The 17,761-nt window shown below is 49.0% G+C and overlaps 2 protein-coding genes and 1 pseudogene across 2 annotated transcripts; 1 reads left to right on the plus strand and 2 right to left on the minus strand.

The window, feature by feature from the left end:
* Positions 1-788: 788 nt before the first annotated feature.
* Positions 789-1,667, plus strand: LOC139834760 (uncharacterized). The gene is made up of 2 exons (XM_071824848.1): positions 789-1,121; positions 1,206-1,667. Exons 1-2 carry the CDS (start codon positions 789-791, stop codon positions 1,665-1,667), a joined length of 795 nt encoding a protein of 264 aa, XP_071680949.1.
* A 938-nt stretch (positions 1,668-2,605) lies between these two features.
* Positions 2,606-3,022, minus strand: LOC127337658 (B3 domain-containing transcription factor VRN1-like). The gene has a single exon (XM_051364255.1). The coding sequence runs from the start codon at positions 3,020-3,022 to the stop codon at positions 2,606-2,608; it is 417 nt and encodes a 138-aa protein (XP_051220215.1).
* Positions 3,023-6,883: 3,861 nt separating this feature from the next.
* Positions 6,884-8,083, minus strand: LOC127337642 (protein ALP1-like; annotated as a pseudogene).
* Positions 8,084-17,761: the final 9,678 nt, after the last annotated feature.

Consider the following 17,761-nt stretch of genomic DNA (forward strand, 5'->3'; position numbering starts at 1 on the left):
TAAGACCTTAAGCGGCGCATGTCGAATTACGCCAGTATCCCGAGGTCAAGTCCAGGGACTTGACCTTGAAGTAGGTTTTTGCGGGTTTGCCACGAGAGCAGTTAACTGGTACCTGATCCATCAGATGAACCAGCCCCATCTACCATTATCCATGTGCAAGATATAAATACCTTGAGCAAAGTGTTATGGAAATCCGAAGAATTTGTGGATTGACTTTACGACGGAGATTTTACTCGACTCTACGATTCAAGCAAAATCTCGGGGGCTACTGACACAGGCATCCCGAATGGGCCTGCCGAATAAGGTACCCTAGGTTATCTGGAGGCCCACGACCCGAAGTTTATAAGGCCCGGAAGCCCAATAAACATCGATATGGAAGTTAGAGATAGATTAGGAATAAAGGGTCTTGTAATAATACGGGAAGGACTCAAATGTCTCCCTATGTTTGTAACTTGTACGATACGAAAACCTCGGCTCCACCTCCTATATAAAGGGGAGCCGAGGGAGAAAGAAAGGATCGAAATCATTGTCAACATATACCCTAGTTTTCCATAGTCGAGCACCTTTTCGGCTGAACTTTCGAGATCTACTTGCCCTCTACTTTTCGTGAAACCCTAGTCTACAATCTGTAGGCATTGAAAAGTTAAACCTTTGTCAGTCGTACTCCTATCTCTCTCGTGGCTGATCTGATCAATCCCTGCACCGGAGACTAGGATGTGGACATTATTTGAAGCCTTTTCCAGCCTGAAGATGTTAAAACTATTCCCTCCATCAACCTTGCGGATGGCATGGAGGATCATCTTGCCTGGCACTTCAACCCGAGAGGTATCTTCTCAGTAAAATCCGCATATAAAGTGGCGGTCATGGTGAGGGATCGGCTTTCTGGCAGAGAGGCTGCACATTCTGGCTCTTCTGCAACTTCGGGGCCTTCTTTTGATTGGAATCATATTTGGAAGCTCAATGTTTCGGGGAAGATCAAGATGTTTATTTGGTGCCTTGCTCATAACAGCCTTGCCAACCGCATGAAGATTCACAAGTTGGGTATCGATCTTGACACCAAATATCCGGTATGCAACAGGTTAAATGAGGATGGTGGGCACGCTTTTCTGAAGTGCAAGAAGGTCAGTATTTGCTAGAGTATCCTAGGGCAGGTTGACCTCCGTGTGAAGCTTCTCTCCTGCTCCTCCTCACACGATCTTCTTCAGGAGCTCTGGAATTGCGATGAGGCTACTCAGGTCCGTTCAGTCACCCTCATGTGGGAGTGGTGGAACCAACGCAATAAGGCCAACACCGACAAGGATAGCCCAGATCCTAATGTTGTCTGCTCTCATGTGGAGCGCCTTCTGATTGACTTCATGTCTCTATGGAAGCTAGAGAAGCCAGCAAAACCACCTAACACTCACAAGTGGTCAAAACCTCCTAATGATTATGTCAAGATCAACTTTGATAGCTCCTTTAACGTTGTTTTTGTCGACGGGGGATGGGGCTTTGTCATCCGCGATCAAGAGGGCTTTTTCGTTGCTGCTGGTGTGGGCAAGTCGAAGAACCCGGGGAGTGCTCTGCAGTCGGAGGTTGTGGCCTGTTTGGCCGCAATCAACGGTGCGTGCAGAGTGGGTGCCAGTCAGGTGTCTTCGAATTTGATGCCTCAAATCTGGTCCAGGGTCTGAAGAGCAAAGACTATGATAAATCAAGTATCGGAGTGTTGGTTGTAAAAGCTAGAAGCCTCTGTATCCTAAACTTCGACTCTTTTAGTTTCTCTTTTAGCCACCGGAACTGTAACAATACTGCCCATGAGCTTGCAAAGCTGGGAGCAACCTCTGAGTCTGCTAACTCCTTATGGGGTGCTTCTGCTCCCATTTGTATCGCTACTATCTTAGACCGCAATTTAGTTGTGTGCCAGTTTAATGGAAGTCCGCATTTAAATTCAAAAAAAATAGTGCCGACCTTGGTTGCGGTGTGACTCAAACAAGTGCGTCAGAGTCGGACTAGAGCTTTTTTCGAAGGTCCGATTCCCGCTGAAGCACCACACGAGCGGAGAATGGGAATTGTTTCCGAAGCAGCAGAGAATATGCATTTACAGACTGAGGCGACGACCGAGTTGGAAGCACTTTGGGGCGCATTTGGTAGGCTGCATCTAATTCCTACACCACTGGTACAGTGGGAAGAAGCCCCCTGCGCGTCCAAGACGGGCCATGGGCCATAAAAGCCACGTTGTTTGGTGGCCTGCACAGAGTTTTTTCGGCCCCGTGGAGATTTGGGCTCAACCCATTTGGTAGGTCGGTTTTCAGGCCTTGTAGCAGCCCAGCACGGCGCAACTACTGTTTGGTTGCAACACATAATCCGCTTCTGCTTACCTCTTCCCTTCAGTGGTGAGGTTACCAGCGATCAACAGCACAAGCAAGAACACAATCATATACGACAGAGAACTTAGCAGTAATCATAGACGACAGAAGTTCACGACACACCATTTTGCGGACACGATCATTGTTATGGACACGGCAGACAGGATCATAGTTCAACACACTAGACACGAACATCAACTAGACACGCCGACATGGTACCAGGTTAGCTTCAGACATGATGCTTGGAGACGACACACCTGGTCTCATCGCCATGGCAACGGGCACCTGCTCACCACCTCAGTGTAGGTGTGGTCGAAGATAACCACACTGTACTCCAAGGAGGACACCTTCCTGAAGGTGCCGAACTGGCCTACCTTGAGCTGATGGGCGATGACGAAGGCCGTCCATCCCTGGTCAATGAATGCGGCATTGCCTTCTCTCCTCGTAGTCATCCTCCAGTTGCATCCAGTGTTGGTGGTGACGATGATGTTGGAAGAAATTTCTTCAAACCACTTGACAAAAGCTTTAGGGATCATGAGATGGCCGAAGGTGGCCTTGAAGACGATGCGGAGGAAGTGGTCCGGCCCTGCGTCCTCGTGGAAGTGGCCGACCTTAGCCGGCCTTCCACGATGCTTCTTCGTCGGTCCCTCGCCGGGAACCTCAACAGGTGACCCAAGCATGATATTCTCAGTCTGCCGGAAGAACGCATGCCATTAGAGGTGTGCCTGCTCACAAGTAGTTTAGATGAAAATGGACATTGATAACATTAGTAAGACCTTATACATTTGCTCACACAGCAGGCATAGGGAGTGGCCACAAACTAAGTGTAGTGTGCAATGACTGTGGCACACATGACTAAGTTTGAGGCCACCACCTAGCCTTCCATTGTGCCTTTATTGAATCATTGGCCAACGCAAATAAGGCCTCATACATTTGGTCACATGGCAGGCAGAGGGACTGTCCCCAAACTAAGTAGTGTGCAACGAATATGGCACACACGACTAAGTTTGAAGGCAGCACCTTGCCTTCCATTGTGCCTTTGTTGAATCATTGGCCAATGCACTAGACAAACCAAAACGAGGCCACAAACTAAGTCTAGTGTGCCAGTAATATAGCACACATGACTAAGTTTGAGGGCAACACCCTACCTTTCGTTGTGTCGTAGTTGAATCATTGGCCAATGCAAAACTGAAGAAGCAGAAACATGCAAAACAGGGTATCAGAGGCCTCATACAATTAGGACATATGAGTAGATGTTTGACCAGAACCAATGGCACGATCATGTTAAGTCATGCCATAGGTTCTGATCAATCATCTCCTCATAGATCCCAGGTTATAATCATTGACCTAGTTCAATCAAGAAACAACACAAATAGCAGTTCAAATTGAGTACATTACGAGTGATACTAAGGGTACATTAAAAATTCTACTTAGGCCACATTACAAATTCTCCTACAGTACATCTAGAACACATTCATCACTCGTCACAAGTAGCCCTGATCCTCTTGAGCTTATTCTTGATTGCAAAGTTCACTTGAAGCAGACCGTATATGTCATACTCTAGCTTTCTCTTCTCAGCCTCCAAAGCCTTTTTTCTGCCTTCCATTCATGTTTCTTAGCTCTCATCACTTGTGCTTGTGTTCTCTGCAGGTTCTTGAGCATAGCAACTTCGTTCTTCAAGTCCTCCCACTCCTCTTGCGTTTGAACAAACTAGCGCGACTCAGCTTAATCTTTCGCACAACATGCTAAACCCGAACACAAAAAACCTTCCCCTCTATGCATGCACAGTACAATCTGGCAGTTTCACCAATCCACAGCCCCATCTATGAAGGATCTACCGCGATTGCAGATTAGAGTAACAGATCTAAGCAAACTGAGACCGTGAACAGCAAAAACTGGACAAGAACAGCAAGCAATGGCGAGGAACACCTAGCAAACATCAATCCGAACCCTATCCTAATGGAAACACTAGCAAATCTAATGTGCATATCGTCGCAAATTCCCGAGAATGGCATGTTCTGGCAGAACGAGTACGAAGGTGAGAAGGAGAGGTCGTTACCGCCATTGTTCCGGCCGAGGACGAGCTCGAGGTCCCGGGCAAAGTCGAGATGCCGATGAAGACTGTGTCGCAGCCGATGTCGCGGTGCTGCTCGCCGACGTCTCCTCCGGTACCGGTGCTCGTCCGTGCGACGGTGCGGCGGATTGGTCGACGGGAGGGGATGATGTGATAGTTTGGGGGAGGTGAGAGTGCGGTCGCGAGTGAGAGGAAGGAAAGGGAGAACAGCTAAATTTTCTAATGATATATGTTTTCTAATATATATATTTATTAAATTAGTTAAATTTACAATCTAAGAATACGTGGAGGCCTTATAATTCTTAACGGAAAGAGTACCACAGCTAGATATACTATACAGCTGGAGTATCATACAACCCCTGCTTTTTCAGAGGAGCGCCTTCTTCGCGGCGGCACCAGCCATGCCCAACATGTTGCATGGCACTGCAGTCTGCAGCCAACAACACCCGCGATGTTGTACGCGTACTAATCCTCCAACAGCAACAACAAAAAAAATGCATTAACCACTTGCATCTATGCCTATATAGAAACATGTGTGTGTCGCGTTCGCTGGGCTGCAAAACAATGTCACCCGCTAGGACATCTTCAGTCGCTTCTCCTAAACCATTCCTTAAACAGATTTTGGTGCGTTGGAGGTTTGACCACCTTTATCACACGCTCCAAAGTCCTATTCGATAAGGCACTGCCTAATACGATATTCGGCATCCTAGGGTCATCCCCGCTACATAAGAGACACTGCAGAGGCGCCGGACGCAACTAAAAGCCACACGGTGACTGGCGGGTCTGCGGTGTCATCCACACAAAGAAATTCCATCCCCCCCCCTCCCCCCCTTTTTTTCATTTCTCCCTCCAGCAGCTTCTTTCATTTCTCCCTCCCGCCGCTCATCCCTCCCACCCAGACCGCCACCTCCACTTGTAGACATGCCGCCGGATAATCCCAAGAAGGCGGCAGTCAAGCCACCGAACAAGGCACCAGCGAAGAACGGGGTGAAGGCGGAAGGCACCGACACCGAAGACAAAGCTGGAGTCGATGATCCACGAGAAATGGGAGGCAGACTGTGTGTGATACGGCTTCGCGATGGCGGAACGGGGAGATCGACGCCTGGTGGCGGCGCGAAGAAGGCAAGAGTTACCAATGTGAAGCACGTCGACCGCGTGCGGCATGCTGCCGCGAGCCCATGGAGTGGCCTAGTGTACATTCCGTGAATGGCCTCCCCTTAGACGCTAGGTTTCTTCAACGACCTCGGGAACGCGACACCGAGGTTCTCGCTGCATTACGCTGATGCTCTGCTCGACGAACGGCTAGATGCGTCACCAAGGACATGGCGACGACGTTGCCTTCACTTGGCGCAGGAGTCCGCTCGAGTTCGACGGAGGTGTTGGTACCCCGTTCGACCGAATGCTAGCACGCGGGGAAGAGGAGGCGGCGGACGAGGATGGAGAGGAGGACGAGTGCGAGGAAGTGAAAGGGAGATGAGGAGGAAGGCGACAAAGGAGGCGTCGAGGCAGAGGGCGGTGTCGGCGCACCCGGTGCATTTTCCGGACCCGGTTTGTGGGAGGCGATCGAAGATGCTCTAATTTTAGAAATAAACGTCGGAAAGTTTTATGCCTCTGGTAGAAACACGCGCCAGGATTCTGACAGTGGAGCCAGGGTTTTGTAAATGGGCGTACAAACTTTAGATCTTATTATTGGTCTACTCATCATCCATTAGGATTAACCGAGAGATGGTTCGGCAAATTAATTATGGATAGAAGATGCACTCAATCTAGTCAAATAGCCATATCGGTATATCATCCACAGTCCCCAGTTTCAATGGTATAATGCCTATATTTATTTCATTATTTAAACGTACATCGTGTAGTTCTTTTCAAATTTTCCGTTTCTTGTAAAAATTTATGGCGCGTTTGGTTGCCTGGACCGAAATCGTGGCTTACTGGCGCAGCCGTGCAAGCACACCTGCGCGTTCAGAACGAGCCACGGGTCGAAATAGGCCTTGTTGTTTGATAGGTCGGGCTGCATCGACTGGGCCAAAAAGGACTTTCTGTTTGTTTGCCTGCAGCCAAGCCCAAATCTCGATGGAGATGATATTAGGCCTGTTTGGTACCATCCAGGCATGTCTACGGTTACCTCTTCTCTATGACGGGTAGCCTTACCATGCTATCACCTCCCATCACACAGAAATCACAGTTCATGATAGTTGCAATCAGTTCACGAAATTATCCCTAGCTACTACGAATGGTAGTTCATAACAAGATGCTCCCTACCTACTACGAATTGCAGTTTATCATTATGGGGTCGTTCAACAAACGAGGATCGAAAAGGGTTCGAGAAACAGGGGATCATAGGGGTTTTCTTCTTCTTCTTCTTCACTTCTTCTTCTTCTTCTTCTTCTTCTTCTGCACTTCTTCTTCTTCACTTCCACTTCTTCACTTCTTCTTCACTTCTTCACTTCGTCTTCATTTCTTCTCAGATGGTGGTGTTGCCTCTGGCTTCCCACATTGTGTCTGCCCACTCTTGCCTCTTCACCTTCCAGTCATCATTGTCGCCTGCTTCCATGCCATGGTCGGTCTCTACTTCATCAAAAGTGACAACCTCTTCGAAGAACTCATCCTCGCCCCAACCTAGGATCCAGTTGTGAAGAATGCAGCAAGCAAGAACCAGCTTTACCTGAGTACCAAACGTGTGGAACGGTTTCTGGTCAAGGACCTTGAACCTGTTCTTCAATGCAGCAATGGCCCTCTCAATGGTGACTCTAAGGCTTGAGTGTCTGAGATTGAACAACTCTCTCGCATTCAGAGGTCGGTGCTTCGCATAGAACTCGTTGAGGTGGTACCTTGTTTTTCTGAAGGGAGGTAGAATTCCAGGTCGGCATGCATATCCAGCATCTTCAAGGTAGAACTTACCGTCAGGGATTTGCAACCCATCAGGCCTTGACAAGCTGTCGACCAGGATGCTGGCATCATGAGCTGAACCCTCCCACCCAGCAAGCACGTAGGTGAACCTCATATCGAAATCCACAGCTGCTAGCACGTTCTGGCTGGTGTAGTGCTTTCTCCCGCGGAATGCTGCAGACATTGATCTCGGTACCTTTGCAGTGACATGAGTACCATCAATAGCCCCAATGCAATCCTGTAAAAAGATTAGCACACAATCATGTTTCTGACAGTACCACACATCTGATAGGTAGAAGGAACATGAGTTTGTACTCACCCTGAAATAGGGGAACCACCTGTAGCTCTTCTTGATCTTGGTTGGTGTGTTCATTGATGCTGGCTTGATCATTTCACCTCTGAGCTCCCCAATTGCGTACAACACCTGCTGGAAGTACCGAGAGATAGTCTCCGTGGATCGCCTAAATGTGTTATGGATGACTCTGAACCTCTGGTTATGACCAACGACATGAAGAAACATTGCGACTTATTCTTCGACAGAGGTGTGGATGCTATCAGTTAGCAGTCCTCTTTCCCTGAGCGATTTCACAAGTGCATAGAAAGGGACTCTTCTCATCCGTAGCATCTGGATGGCCTCTACGTCGTTGCAGTTGTAGATGTTGTTTAGGTTGGCAATCCTCTCCTGATCTCGTTTTAACATAGGTCCGTAAGTCACACGAGGATAAGCAGCATGCCTAACTGTTCTCTTGTGCACCATCAGGATCCAGGCTTGTACGCAAATGATGAGTGCTGCGGCGTGATGCACAAGCTGGAGCTGGTCGGTCTACTCAAACAAGATCTATGCATTACTAACGGTCTTATCGAACCCAACAAGTTCTACGAACATGAATCGAACACTACAGTAGAGCAGGGGAGTTTCCCCTTATCTCCGTCATGGCGGACGATGGATGATACGTCTCAAACGTATCTATAATTTCTTATGTTCCATGCTACTTTTATGATGATACTCACATGTTTTATACACATTATATGTCATTATTATGCATTTTCCGGCACTAACCTATTAACGAGATGCCGAAGAGCCAGTTGCTGTTTTCTGCTGTTTTTTGTTTCAGAAATCCTAGTAAGGAAATATTCTCGGAATTGGACGAAATCAACGCCCAGGGTCCTATTTTTCCACGAAGCTTCCAGAAGACCGAAGGAGAGACGAAGTGGGGCCACGAGGTGGCCAGACACTAGGGCGGCGCGGCCCAGGTCTTGGCCGCGCCGGCCTGTCGTCTGGGCCCCTCGTGTGGCCCCCTGACCTGCCCTTCCGCCTACTTAAAGCCTTCGTCGCGAAACCCCCAGTACCGAGAGCCACGATACGGAAAACCTTACTGAGACGCCGCCGCCGCCAATCCCATCTCGGGGGATTCAGGAGATCGCCTCCGGCACCCTGCCGGAGAGGGGAATCATCTCCCGGAGGACTCTACACCGCCATGGTCGCCTCCGGATTGATGAGTGAGTAGTTCACCCCTGGACTATGGGTCCATAGCAGTAGCTAGATGGTTGTCTTCTCCTCATGTGCTTCATTGTCGGATCTTGTGAGTTGCCTAACATGATCAAGATCATCTATCTGTAATGCTATATGTTGTGTTTGTTGGGATCCGATGGATAGAGAATACTATGTTATGTTGATTATCAATCTATTACCTATGTGTTGTTTATGATCTTGCATGCTCTCCGTTGTTAGTAGAGGCTCTGGCCAAGTTTTTGCTAGTAACTCCAAGAGGGAGTATTTATGCTCGATAGTGGGTTCATGCCTCCATTAAATCTGGGACAGTGACAGAAAGTTCTAAGGTTGTGGATGTGCTGTTGCCACTAGGGATAAAACATTGATGCTATGTCCGAGGATGTAGTTATTGATTACATTACGCACCATACTTAATGCAATTGTCTGTTGTTTGCAACTTAATACTGGAAGGGGTTCGGATGATAACCTGAAGGTGGACTTTTTAGGCATAGATGCATGCTGGATAGCGGTCTATGTATTTTGTTGTAATGCCCAATTAAATCTCACAATACTCTGTTGCGGTCAGAAACCCACTGGCGAGCAGCGACGGGCAACACAGTAGAGCCGGGAACAACTTAGGGCTGCGGCTGGCCCTGGTCCCTCCGAGCGACGGCCCGCAAAGCCTCTGGTACGCACGTCCGATGCTGGTGCAAGGGCGTGCCACCTGACCTATACCTGGTCAGGAAGGTGATGGAGATGCCTCGCTTAGTTTCCTGCATGGCATACACGTAAACATTAAATATGAGCCTCGATCGGCTCTCAGGTTATCCTGTGAATCGGCTCAAGGAGCCGATCCACCCATGATTCGTACGAGGTGCACGAATATATGGTGGTCCTGCTTGATCAAGATAAAGCTAAAGCGATCTACGATGATTTAGGGTTTTCACCGCATAATCGGATCATCCTACTCACGATTGGGCCTCGCGGCCACGCACGGTGATCGTAAGCCGATCCTAGACAAGGCCTAAAAACCAACACGAGGTTGATCCCCGGAATATCCTGTCTAGGACTAGCAAACGACACCCTACGCGCCGCTGGATCCTCCAACCCTTTGTAAGGCCTAACTAATGCAGATATTAAACTAATCCTTAAAGAACAAGAAGCAACCGTAACGGATCGGATCTACTAAATAATGATCAAGCGGGGTGCCACCCCTACACCTAAAATAGGTGTAAGGGCGGCTAGATGTATAAGAGTTGCACTACGACAGCATATGATACGAAGAACAATGCTAACCCTAACACATCTAAGATAACTACGTTGCTCGCCATCAAAAAGGCTTCAGTACGAGCAACGCATGAACAACATAATAAGCTTGTGCTGCCTAGATCGCAAGATGCGATCTAGGCAGCATGATGCTTACCGGTAGAAACCCTCGAGACGAAGGAGTTGGCGATGCGCCGAGATTGATTTGGGGTGAACGTTGGTTGTTGTTTCTTTCATAAACCCTAGATACATATTTATAGTCCAGGGGACTTTCTAATTTAGGCGTGCACCTAACCGTGCACGGGTAAAACTCTATCTTTTAATCTAAGATGCGATCTACTATATTACAGATACACGGGCACACTAGCCCAAACGTTGCACATAAGGCCGATTCATGTATATTCTTCCATGTATAATCTTTAAGCCCATCTTGATCGCGGCCCACCTCTGACTCGGTCAAATTCTGGTGATAACACATGCCCCCCTGGTTTTGGAATTGATAATTCCAAAATCACTCTGTTTTTCTTCGTCGGGTCATGTCGTGGAAGAGCAGAACCGTCGCAGCACCCTTCATCATGATGTCCTGCCTTCTCAACTATTCCGCGTGATTTGACCGTTGTCTTGGGGCACCGCCTCCTCGGAAACTGCTGTGGCATTGAATCTCTACTATATCCCCTTTATTTAACCGCTCTGAGCAGTTTGCCACTTCATCCCTTTGCTCTGTTCCGGCCATCGGCACCCAAAAAACCCCCAATCTCCCGTAGCCATGTCCTCCTCTTCTTCCTCCTCCGCCTCGTCGGTCTTCTCCGACTCTTCCTCTTCTCGCGAGCCGACGCCGGAGTGGGGCTCGTTGGCGGCGCACGACATTCTCGCCCCAACGACGTGGGACAAGGAGGAGCACGATTCCTTCGTCTGGTCCGAGGATGACAAATCCTTGACCGACGGAGAAGGCGACCTTCAATTTCTCGTCGAAGGGGAAGAGGAGGCGGAGAGCGAGGACGATCGCTTCTCCTGGGACGATTTCACCTCCTCCGAGGAAGAGGCGGAGGAGGACGACGACGACTCCCTCGAAGGTTACCCACCAGCAAAGCGCCTCCGCACCTGGTGGGACGACGACAGCGATGACGACGATGAGGAAGATGAGGCTCCCGTAGAAGGCTACGGGAGTTCCGATGAGGAGCCTATCAGCAACTGCGCCGGCGGCAGCGACGACGAGGGCAGCAACGGCCCTTAGATTATGGACTAGTAGTAGTAGTCGGCTTTTGTCCTCTTCTACTCCGAGCAATCGGCTCTTTCTTTGTAAGAAATCCCTCTATTAATGAAGAAAATATTCCTCAATTAATTTCGCGTCCTTGTCAACTTTGCCGATCGTCGAACGAAATCGCCGTATAGAGAGCCGATAGTAGGACATCGGCTCGCAGTATAAACGCGATCTGAGGCCAAGCCGTCGCCTAAACATGCGGTCCAACAGGTCTAACTCACGTCCAAACCATCAGATTGAACTCCTCAGCAACCCACCAGGAGATTCATCCCAAATATCATGATTTCTGGTCTGAACCGATTTCGTTAACCTGCTAATTTGAGCTTATTCCTCTAGAGTCGATAGCAATGTGTCGGCTTTATTATTCTGAAGTCGATGTCCGTGCATCGGCTGGACTCGCGTACTGTTGTCTCCGTATGTTTTCTCAAGTCGATGTCTGCGCATCGGCTATGATTTTTTTTTTACTGGCCGATTTTAAATCGGCCTCCATACCTTACTGCCCATCATCCCACATGCTTGGGAAATACCTCTTGAGGTGTTGACCATTGACGGCTACTGGGAACTTAACGCCGTCCAATTGTTCCAGCATGTATGCATTACCCTTCAAGGCCTGGACGACTTTGTACGGACCGTGCCAATTAGGAGACCATTTGCCATATGCCTTTTTCCTAGTTCCTAACGGCAACACAGCTTCCCACACTAGATCACCAACTTGAAACTCCTTTGGCCTAACCTTCTTATTGTAGGCACGAGCTACCCTGGCTTTGTTCTCTTTAATCTTCTCCAACGACCAAAGCCTAAGTTCTGTTGCGTCTTCAATAGTGTCACTCATCAAAGCTGCATATTCTTCAGCTGTTAGATCATTCTAAAACGTGACACGTCTTGATCCAGCCGTAATTTCCCAAGGTAATACGGCTTCCTGTCCATAAACGAGCTGGTATGGCGAAGTTTTTATAGCTCCATGGCACGACATGCGGTAAGCCCACAATGCTTCTGATAACTTTTCATGCCAATCCCTAGGGTTCTCGTCAATTTTCCTCTTGATCAACTTGATCAAGCTCTGATTGGACGCTTCAGCTTGCCCATTGGCTTGAGCATAGTATGGAGATGATCGGATCAGTTTAATCCCCAAGTCATCGCAGAACTTTCTGAATTCTTTAGAAATAAAGACCGAACCTCCATCGGTCGTGATAGTTTGGGGAATCCCGAACCTATGAATGACGTGTTCTTTCACAAACTTGATCACATCTTCTGATTTCACCTTCTTCATAGGGACGGCCTCCACCCACTTGGTGAAGTAATCTGTGATAACCAAAATCCATTCATGTTTTTTACTCGACGCCGGATGGATTTTACCGATCATATCCATGCCCCACCCTCGGAACGGCCAAGGCTTGATGATAGGGTTCATTGCTGACGCGGGTACCATCTGAATCTTCCCGAACATCTGGCACGCTTGGCACCCCTTGTAGTATTTGAAGCAATCTTCAAGCATGGTGGGCCAATAAAACCCTGATCGCCTAATTAGCCATTTCATCTTGTGAGCCGATTGATGAGTTCCACAGGCGCCTTCATGCACCTCATGCAAGAGCCGATTAGAATCAGTTGGTCCCAGGCACTTGAGTAGTAACCCTTCCAACGTCCTGTAGAACATGTCGTCTCCTATGAGGACATACTACATGGCTCTGTATCTTACTCGTTTAGGTGCCCCCCCGAGCCGAATCTTTTAAGTAATTGAAGATTTCGGCTCTCCAATCATCCTGTTCCAGAATCGTATCGAACTTCCGACCCGTCAGATATATCTATATAGCCTGACGCCATTTGTGCGAGATTGTTGGCCTCGGTGTTTTGAGATCTTGGGACCCAATTAAGGTTGATGTACCGAAACTGTGTCATCAACTCACGGCATTCCATCCAATATGGGAAAAGCGATTCACTCTCGCACTTATATTCATCCGTGAGCTGGTTAATCACCAACTTGGAGTCTCCAAAAAGCTCTACCGTTTCGCCACGGCTTCAAAGAGCAACTCCATTCCCTTACGTCTTGCCTCATATTCTGCTACGTTGTTGGTGCAAGGGGTAGATAATCTGATGGAGAAGGAGTATTCTGCCCCCCGAGGCGACACGAGCAGAATGCCGATGCCACAACCATCGTCGCAAGCCGATCCATCGAAGAACATAGCCCATGCACGTATAGATAGTGCTGCTATATTGGTACTGATCCGTTCAGCTATAAGATCGGCCAACGCTTGTCCCTTGACTGCTTTCGCAGGCTGATACCGGAGATCGAACTCTGACAACGCAAACATCCACTTACCAAGTCGGCCTTTCAAAACAGGGGCCGACAACATGTGCTTGACAACATCTGACTTGCATATGACGATGATCTCTGCCGTCAGAAGGATGTGATGAAGCTTGGTGCAGGTAAAGAACAGGCAGAGGCAAAGTTTCTCGACCTCAGGATATCTTGTCTCCGCGTCCAACATCCTTCTGCTGAGGTAGAAAACGACCTTTTCAACGCCCTCGTAGAGTTGCACCACTACCGAAGCGATGGACGTGTCAGTTACTGACAAGTAGACGTAGAACGGCCTGTCTTGCTGGGGCGGAACTAGCACGGCGGCGTCGTCGAGATACCGCTTAATCTCATCAAACGCTCGCTGTTCTGCCCCCTCAGTGAAACTCGTCATCAGATTTAGTTTTCACCAGCGCCATGAACGGCTCGATTCGTCCTGACAGATTAGAGATGAATCGTCGGACAAAATTGATCTTGCCGATGAGACGTTGGAGCTCCTTCTTCGTGGTGGGCGGCTGCATGGTGCGCACCGCCTCCTGACTTTTCAGGCCGATCTCAATTCCCCGTTCATGAACCAGAAAACCTAGGAACTGACCAGCCGTCACACCAAAAGCACACTTCTTCGGATTCATTCTCAGTCCGAACTTCCGAGTTCGGTCTAGGACGCGCCGTAAATCATCCAAGTGTCCCTCCATGGAGACAGATTTGACTACCACGTCGTCGATATAGATTTCCACCAACTTACCGATCAGATCATGGAATATATAATTCATGGCTCGTTGGTACGTTGCACCAGCATTCTTCAACCCAAAGGTCATGACTACATATTCAAACAAGCCTACTGCCCCTGGTACTCTGAATGCGGTCTTGTGTATATCTTCCGGAGCCATGAAGATTTGGTTATAGCCGGCGTTGCCATCCATGAAGCTCAACACCTTGTGGCCAGCAGCTGCATTGATCAATGTTTCTGCCACAGGCATCGGATACTCATCTTTTGGGGTGGCTCTGTTGAGATCCCGGAAATCGATGGCCACCCGCCATCGGCCGTCCTTCTTCTCTACAGGAACGATACTGGAGATCCACTCAGCATACCTGCATGGCCTGATGAACCCGGCGGCCAACATCTTCTCGATCTCTTTCTTGACTTCTTCCAGAATCTCGGCCCTCATCTGACGTGCTCGTTGTTGGAACGGCCGAAATCCTTTCTTAAGGGGGAGCCGATGTTCAATGATGCTCCTGTCCAACCCAGGCATCTCTGTGTAATCCCATGCAAAGCAATCTGGGTATTCTTTTAACAGAGCTATCATCTGACCCCTGAGCTGTGGATCTAATTTCTTGCTGATAAAAGTTGGTCGCGGCTTATCCCCGGGACCGATGTCGACTTCCTCTAGCTCATCAGCCGATGTAAACCCATACCCTAGCTTTCCGTCACCTGTGAGGTCAACGCCACATACTGGGAGAGCAGGTGGTGCGGATAATACGGGCCGATCGCTAGAATCGGCCTTCATCTTGATCATCACCAGGATCTTTTGGCAGTGTCGGGGCTGATCGCGCGGAGCGGCTTCCTCTTTATCTTCGCTATGAGAGCAGCTGCCCTCGTCTCTACCCTTGCCAGGGCGGTGCCCCAGTTCTACCATGTTGATGTTGAACGAGTATCTTGGCTGGCAACTCCCAGGGCACAGGTCTTTCACCATGTCAACGGCGTATGCCGGTGAATTCGGCACTTCTGGTGCCGCCAATGCGAATGACAACGGTGGACGGGACTGGAGTGGCACCTCTCCTTGGTAGGCCCCGAGAGCTGGTCCTGACGGCGAGCGCTGATGCCTCATGATTTCCTGTATCATCCGAAAAGCGACACGCTCCAAAGTATTCGCCAAGCTCTCAGAATGGCGACGCAGCGAGTGAGTCACCATGTAGCCAATCTCCTGACGCAGGGACCTGGTGCGTTCTTCTGACGGGACGGACAGGTCCACTCCATCGAGCGCGCCTTCAGGTGAGAACCCTTTCCACCTGATGTCATGCGAACGGGTTCTGTGAAAAGAGCCGATGAGGTCGGCTTCGAGGATCGCTTTGACCTCGTCATACTTCTTCTTGAGCTCGTCGGTCAGATCCTCGTACGTGACTGGAGTGCCGTCCGCCATCTCAGACGTAGATGGCGATGTGGTTGATGTCGAAGCTTGTCCCACCGGGCGTGCCAGAATGTGTTGCGGTCAGAAACCCACTGGCGAGCAGCGACGGGCAACACAGTAGAGCCGGGAACAACTTAGGGCTGCGGCTGGCCCTGGTCCCTCCGAGCGACGGCCCGCAAAGCCTCTGGTACGCACGTCCGATGCTGGTGCAAGGGCGTGCCACCTGACCTATACCTGGTCAGGAAGGTGATGGAGATGCCTCGCTTAGTTTCCTGCATGGCATACACGTAAACATTAAATACGAGCCTCGATCGGCTCTCAGGTTATCCTGTGAATCGGCTCAAGGAGCCGATCCACCCATGATTCGTACGAGGTGCACGAATATATGGTGGTCCTGCTTGATCAAGATAAAGCTAAAGCGATCTACGACGATTTAGGGTTTTCACCGCATAATCGGATCATCCTACTCACGATTGGGCCTCGCGGCCACGCACGGTGATCGTAAGCCGATCCTAGACAAGGCCTAAAAACCAACACGAGGTTGATCCCCGGAACATCCTGTCTAGGACTAGCAAACGACACCCTACGCGCCGCTGGATCCTCCAACCCTTTGTAAGGCCTAACTAATGCAGATATTAAACTAATCCTTGAAGAACAAGGAGCAACCGTAACGGATCGGATCTACTAAATAATGATCAAGCGGGGTGCCGCCCCTACACCTAAAATAGGTGTAAGGGCGGCTAGATGTATAAGAGTTGCACTACGACAGCATATGATACGAAGAACAATGCTAACCCTAACACATCTAAGATAACTACGTTGCTCGCCATCAAAAAGGCTTCAGTACGAGCAACGCATGAACAACATAATAAGCTTGTGCTGCCTAGATCGCAAGATGCGATCTAGGCAGCATGATGCTTACCGGTAGAAACCCTCGAGACGAAGGAGTTGGCGATGCGCCGAGATTGATTTGGGGTGAACGTTGGTTGTTGTTTCTTTCATAAACCCTAGATACATATTTATAGTCCAGGGGACTTTCTAATTTAGGCGTGCACCTAACCGTGCACGGGTAAAACTCTATCTTTTAATCTAAGATGCGATCTACTATATTACAGATACACGGGCACACTAGCCCAAACGTTGCACATAAGGCCGATTCATGTATATTCTTCCATGTATAATCTTTAAGCCCATCTTGATCGCGGCCCACCTCTGACTCGGTCAAATTCTGGTGATAACATACTCATCATGTCATGTATGTGCATTGTCATGCCCTCTCTATTTGTCAATTGCCCAACTGTAATTTGTTCACCCAACATGCTATTTATCTTATGGGAGAGACACCTCTAGTGAACTGTGGACCCCGGTCCATTCTTTTAATCGAATACAATCTACTGCAATACTTGTTTGACTGTTCTCTGCAAACAATCATCTTCCACACTATACATCTAATCCTTTGTAACAGCAAGCCGGTGAGATTGACAACCTCACTGTTTCGTTGGGGCAAAGTACTTTGGTTGTGTTGTGCAGGTTCCACGTTGGCGCCGGAATCCCTGGTGTTGCGCCGCACTACATCTCGCCGCCATCAACCTTCAACGTGCTTCTTGACTCCTACTGGTTCGATAAACCTTGGTTTCTTACTGAGGGAAAACTTGCTGCTGTACACATCATACCTTCCTCTTGGGGTTCCCAACAGACGAGTGATTTACCGTCACAAGGAAGCTACTACGCCCACGTCAACTGTGCGCAAGCAGCTCTTTTTCTGGCGCCGTTGCCGGGGAACTGAAGAAAAGTTACACCACAAAGATTGCCAACTCCCACGACAACAGCTCTTTCTCTGGCGCCGTTGCCGGGGAGATCAAGACACGCTGCGAGGGGAGTCTTCACAATCCAATCTCTTTAGTTTGTTTTTGTCTTGCTTTATTTTATTTACTACTTTGTTTGCTGCACTAAAACAAAACACAAAAAAATTAGTTGCTAGTTTTACTTTATTTACTGTCTTGTTTGCTATA

Source organism: Lolium perenne, chromosome 1 (assembly GCF_019359855.2).
Source record: "Lolium perenne isolate Kyuss_39 chromosome 1, Kyuss_2.0, whole genome shotgun sequence".
NCBI classification, from domain to species: domain Eukaryota; kingdom Viridiplantae; phylum Streptophyta; class Magnoliopsida; order Poales; family Poaceae; genus Lolium; species Lolium perenne.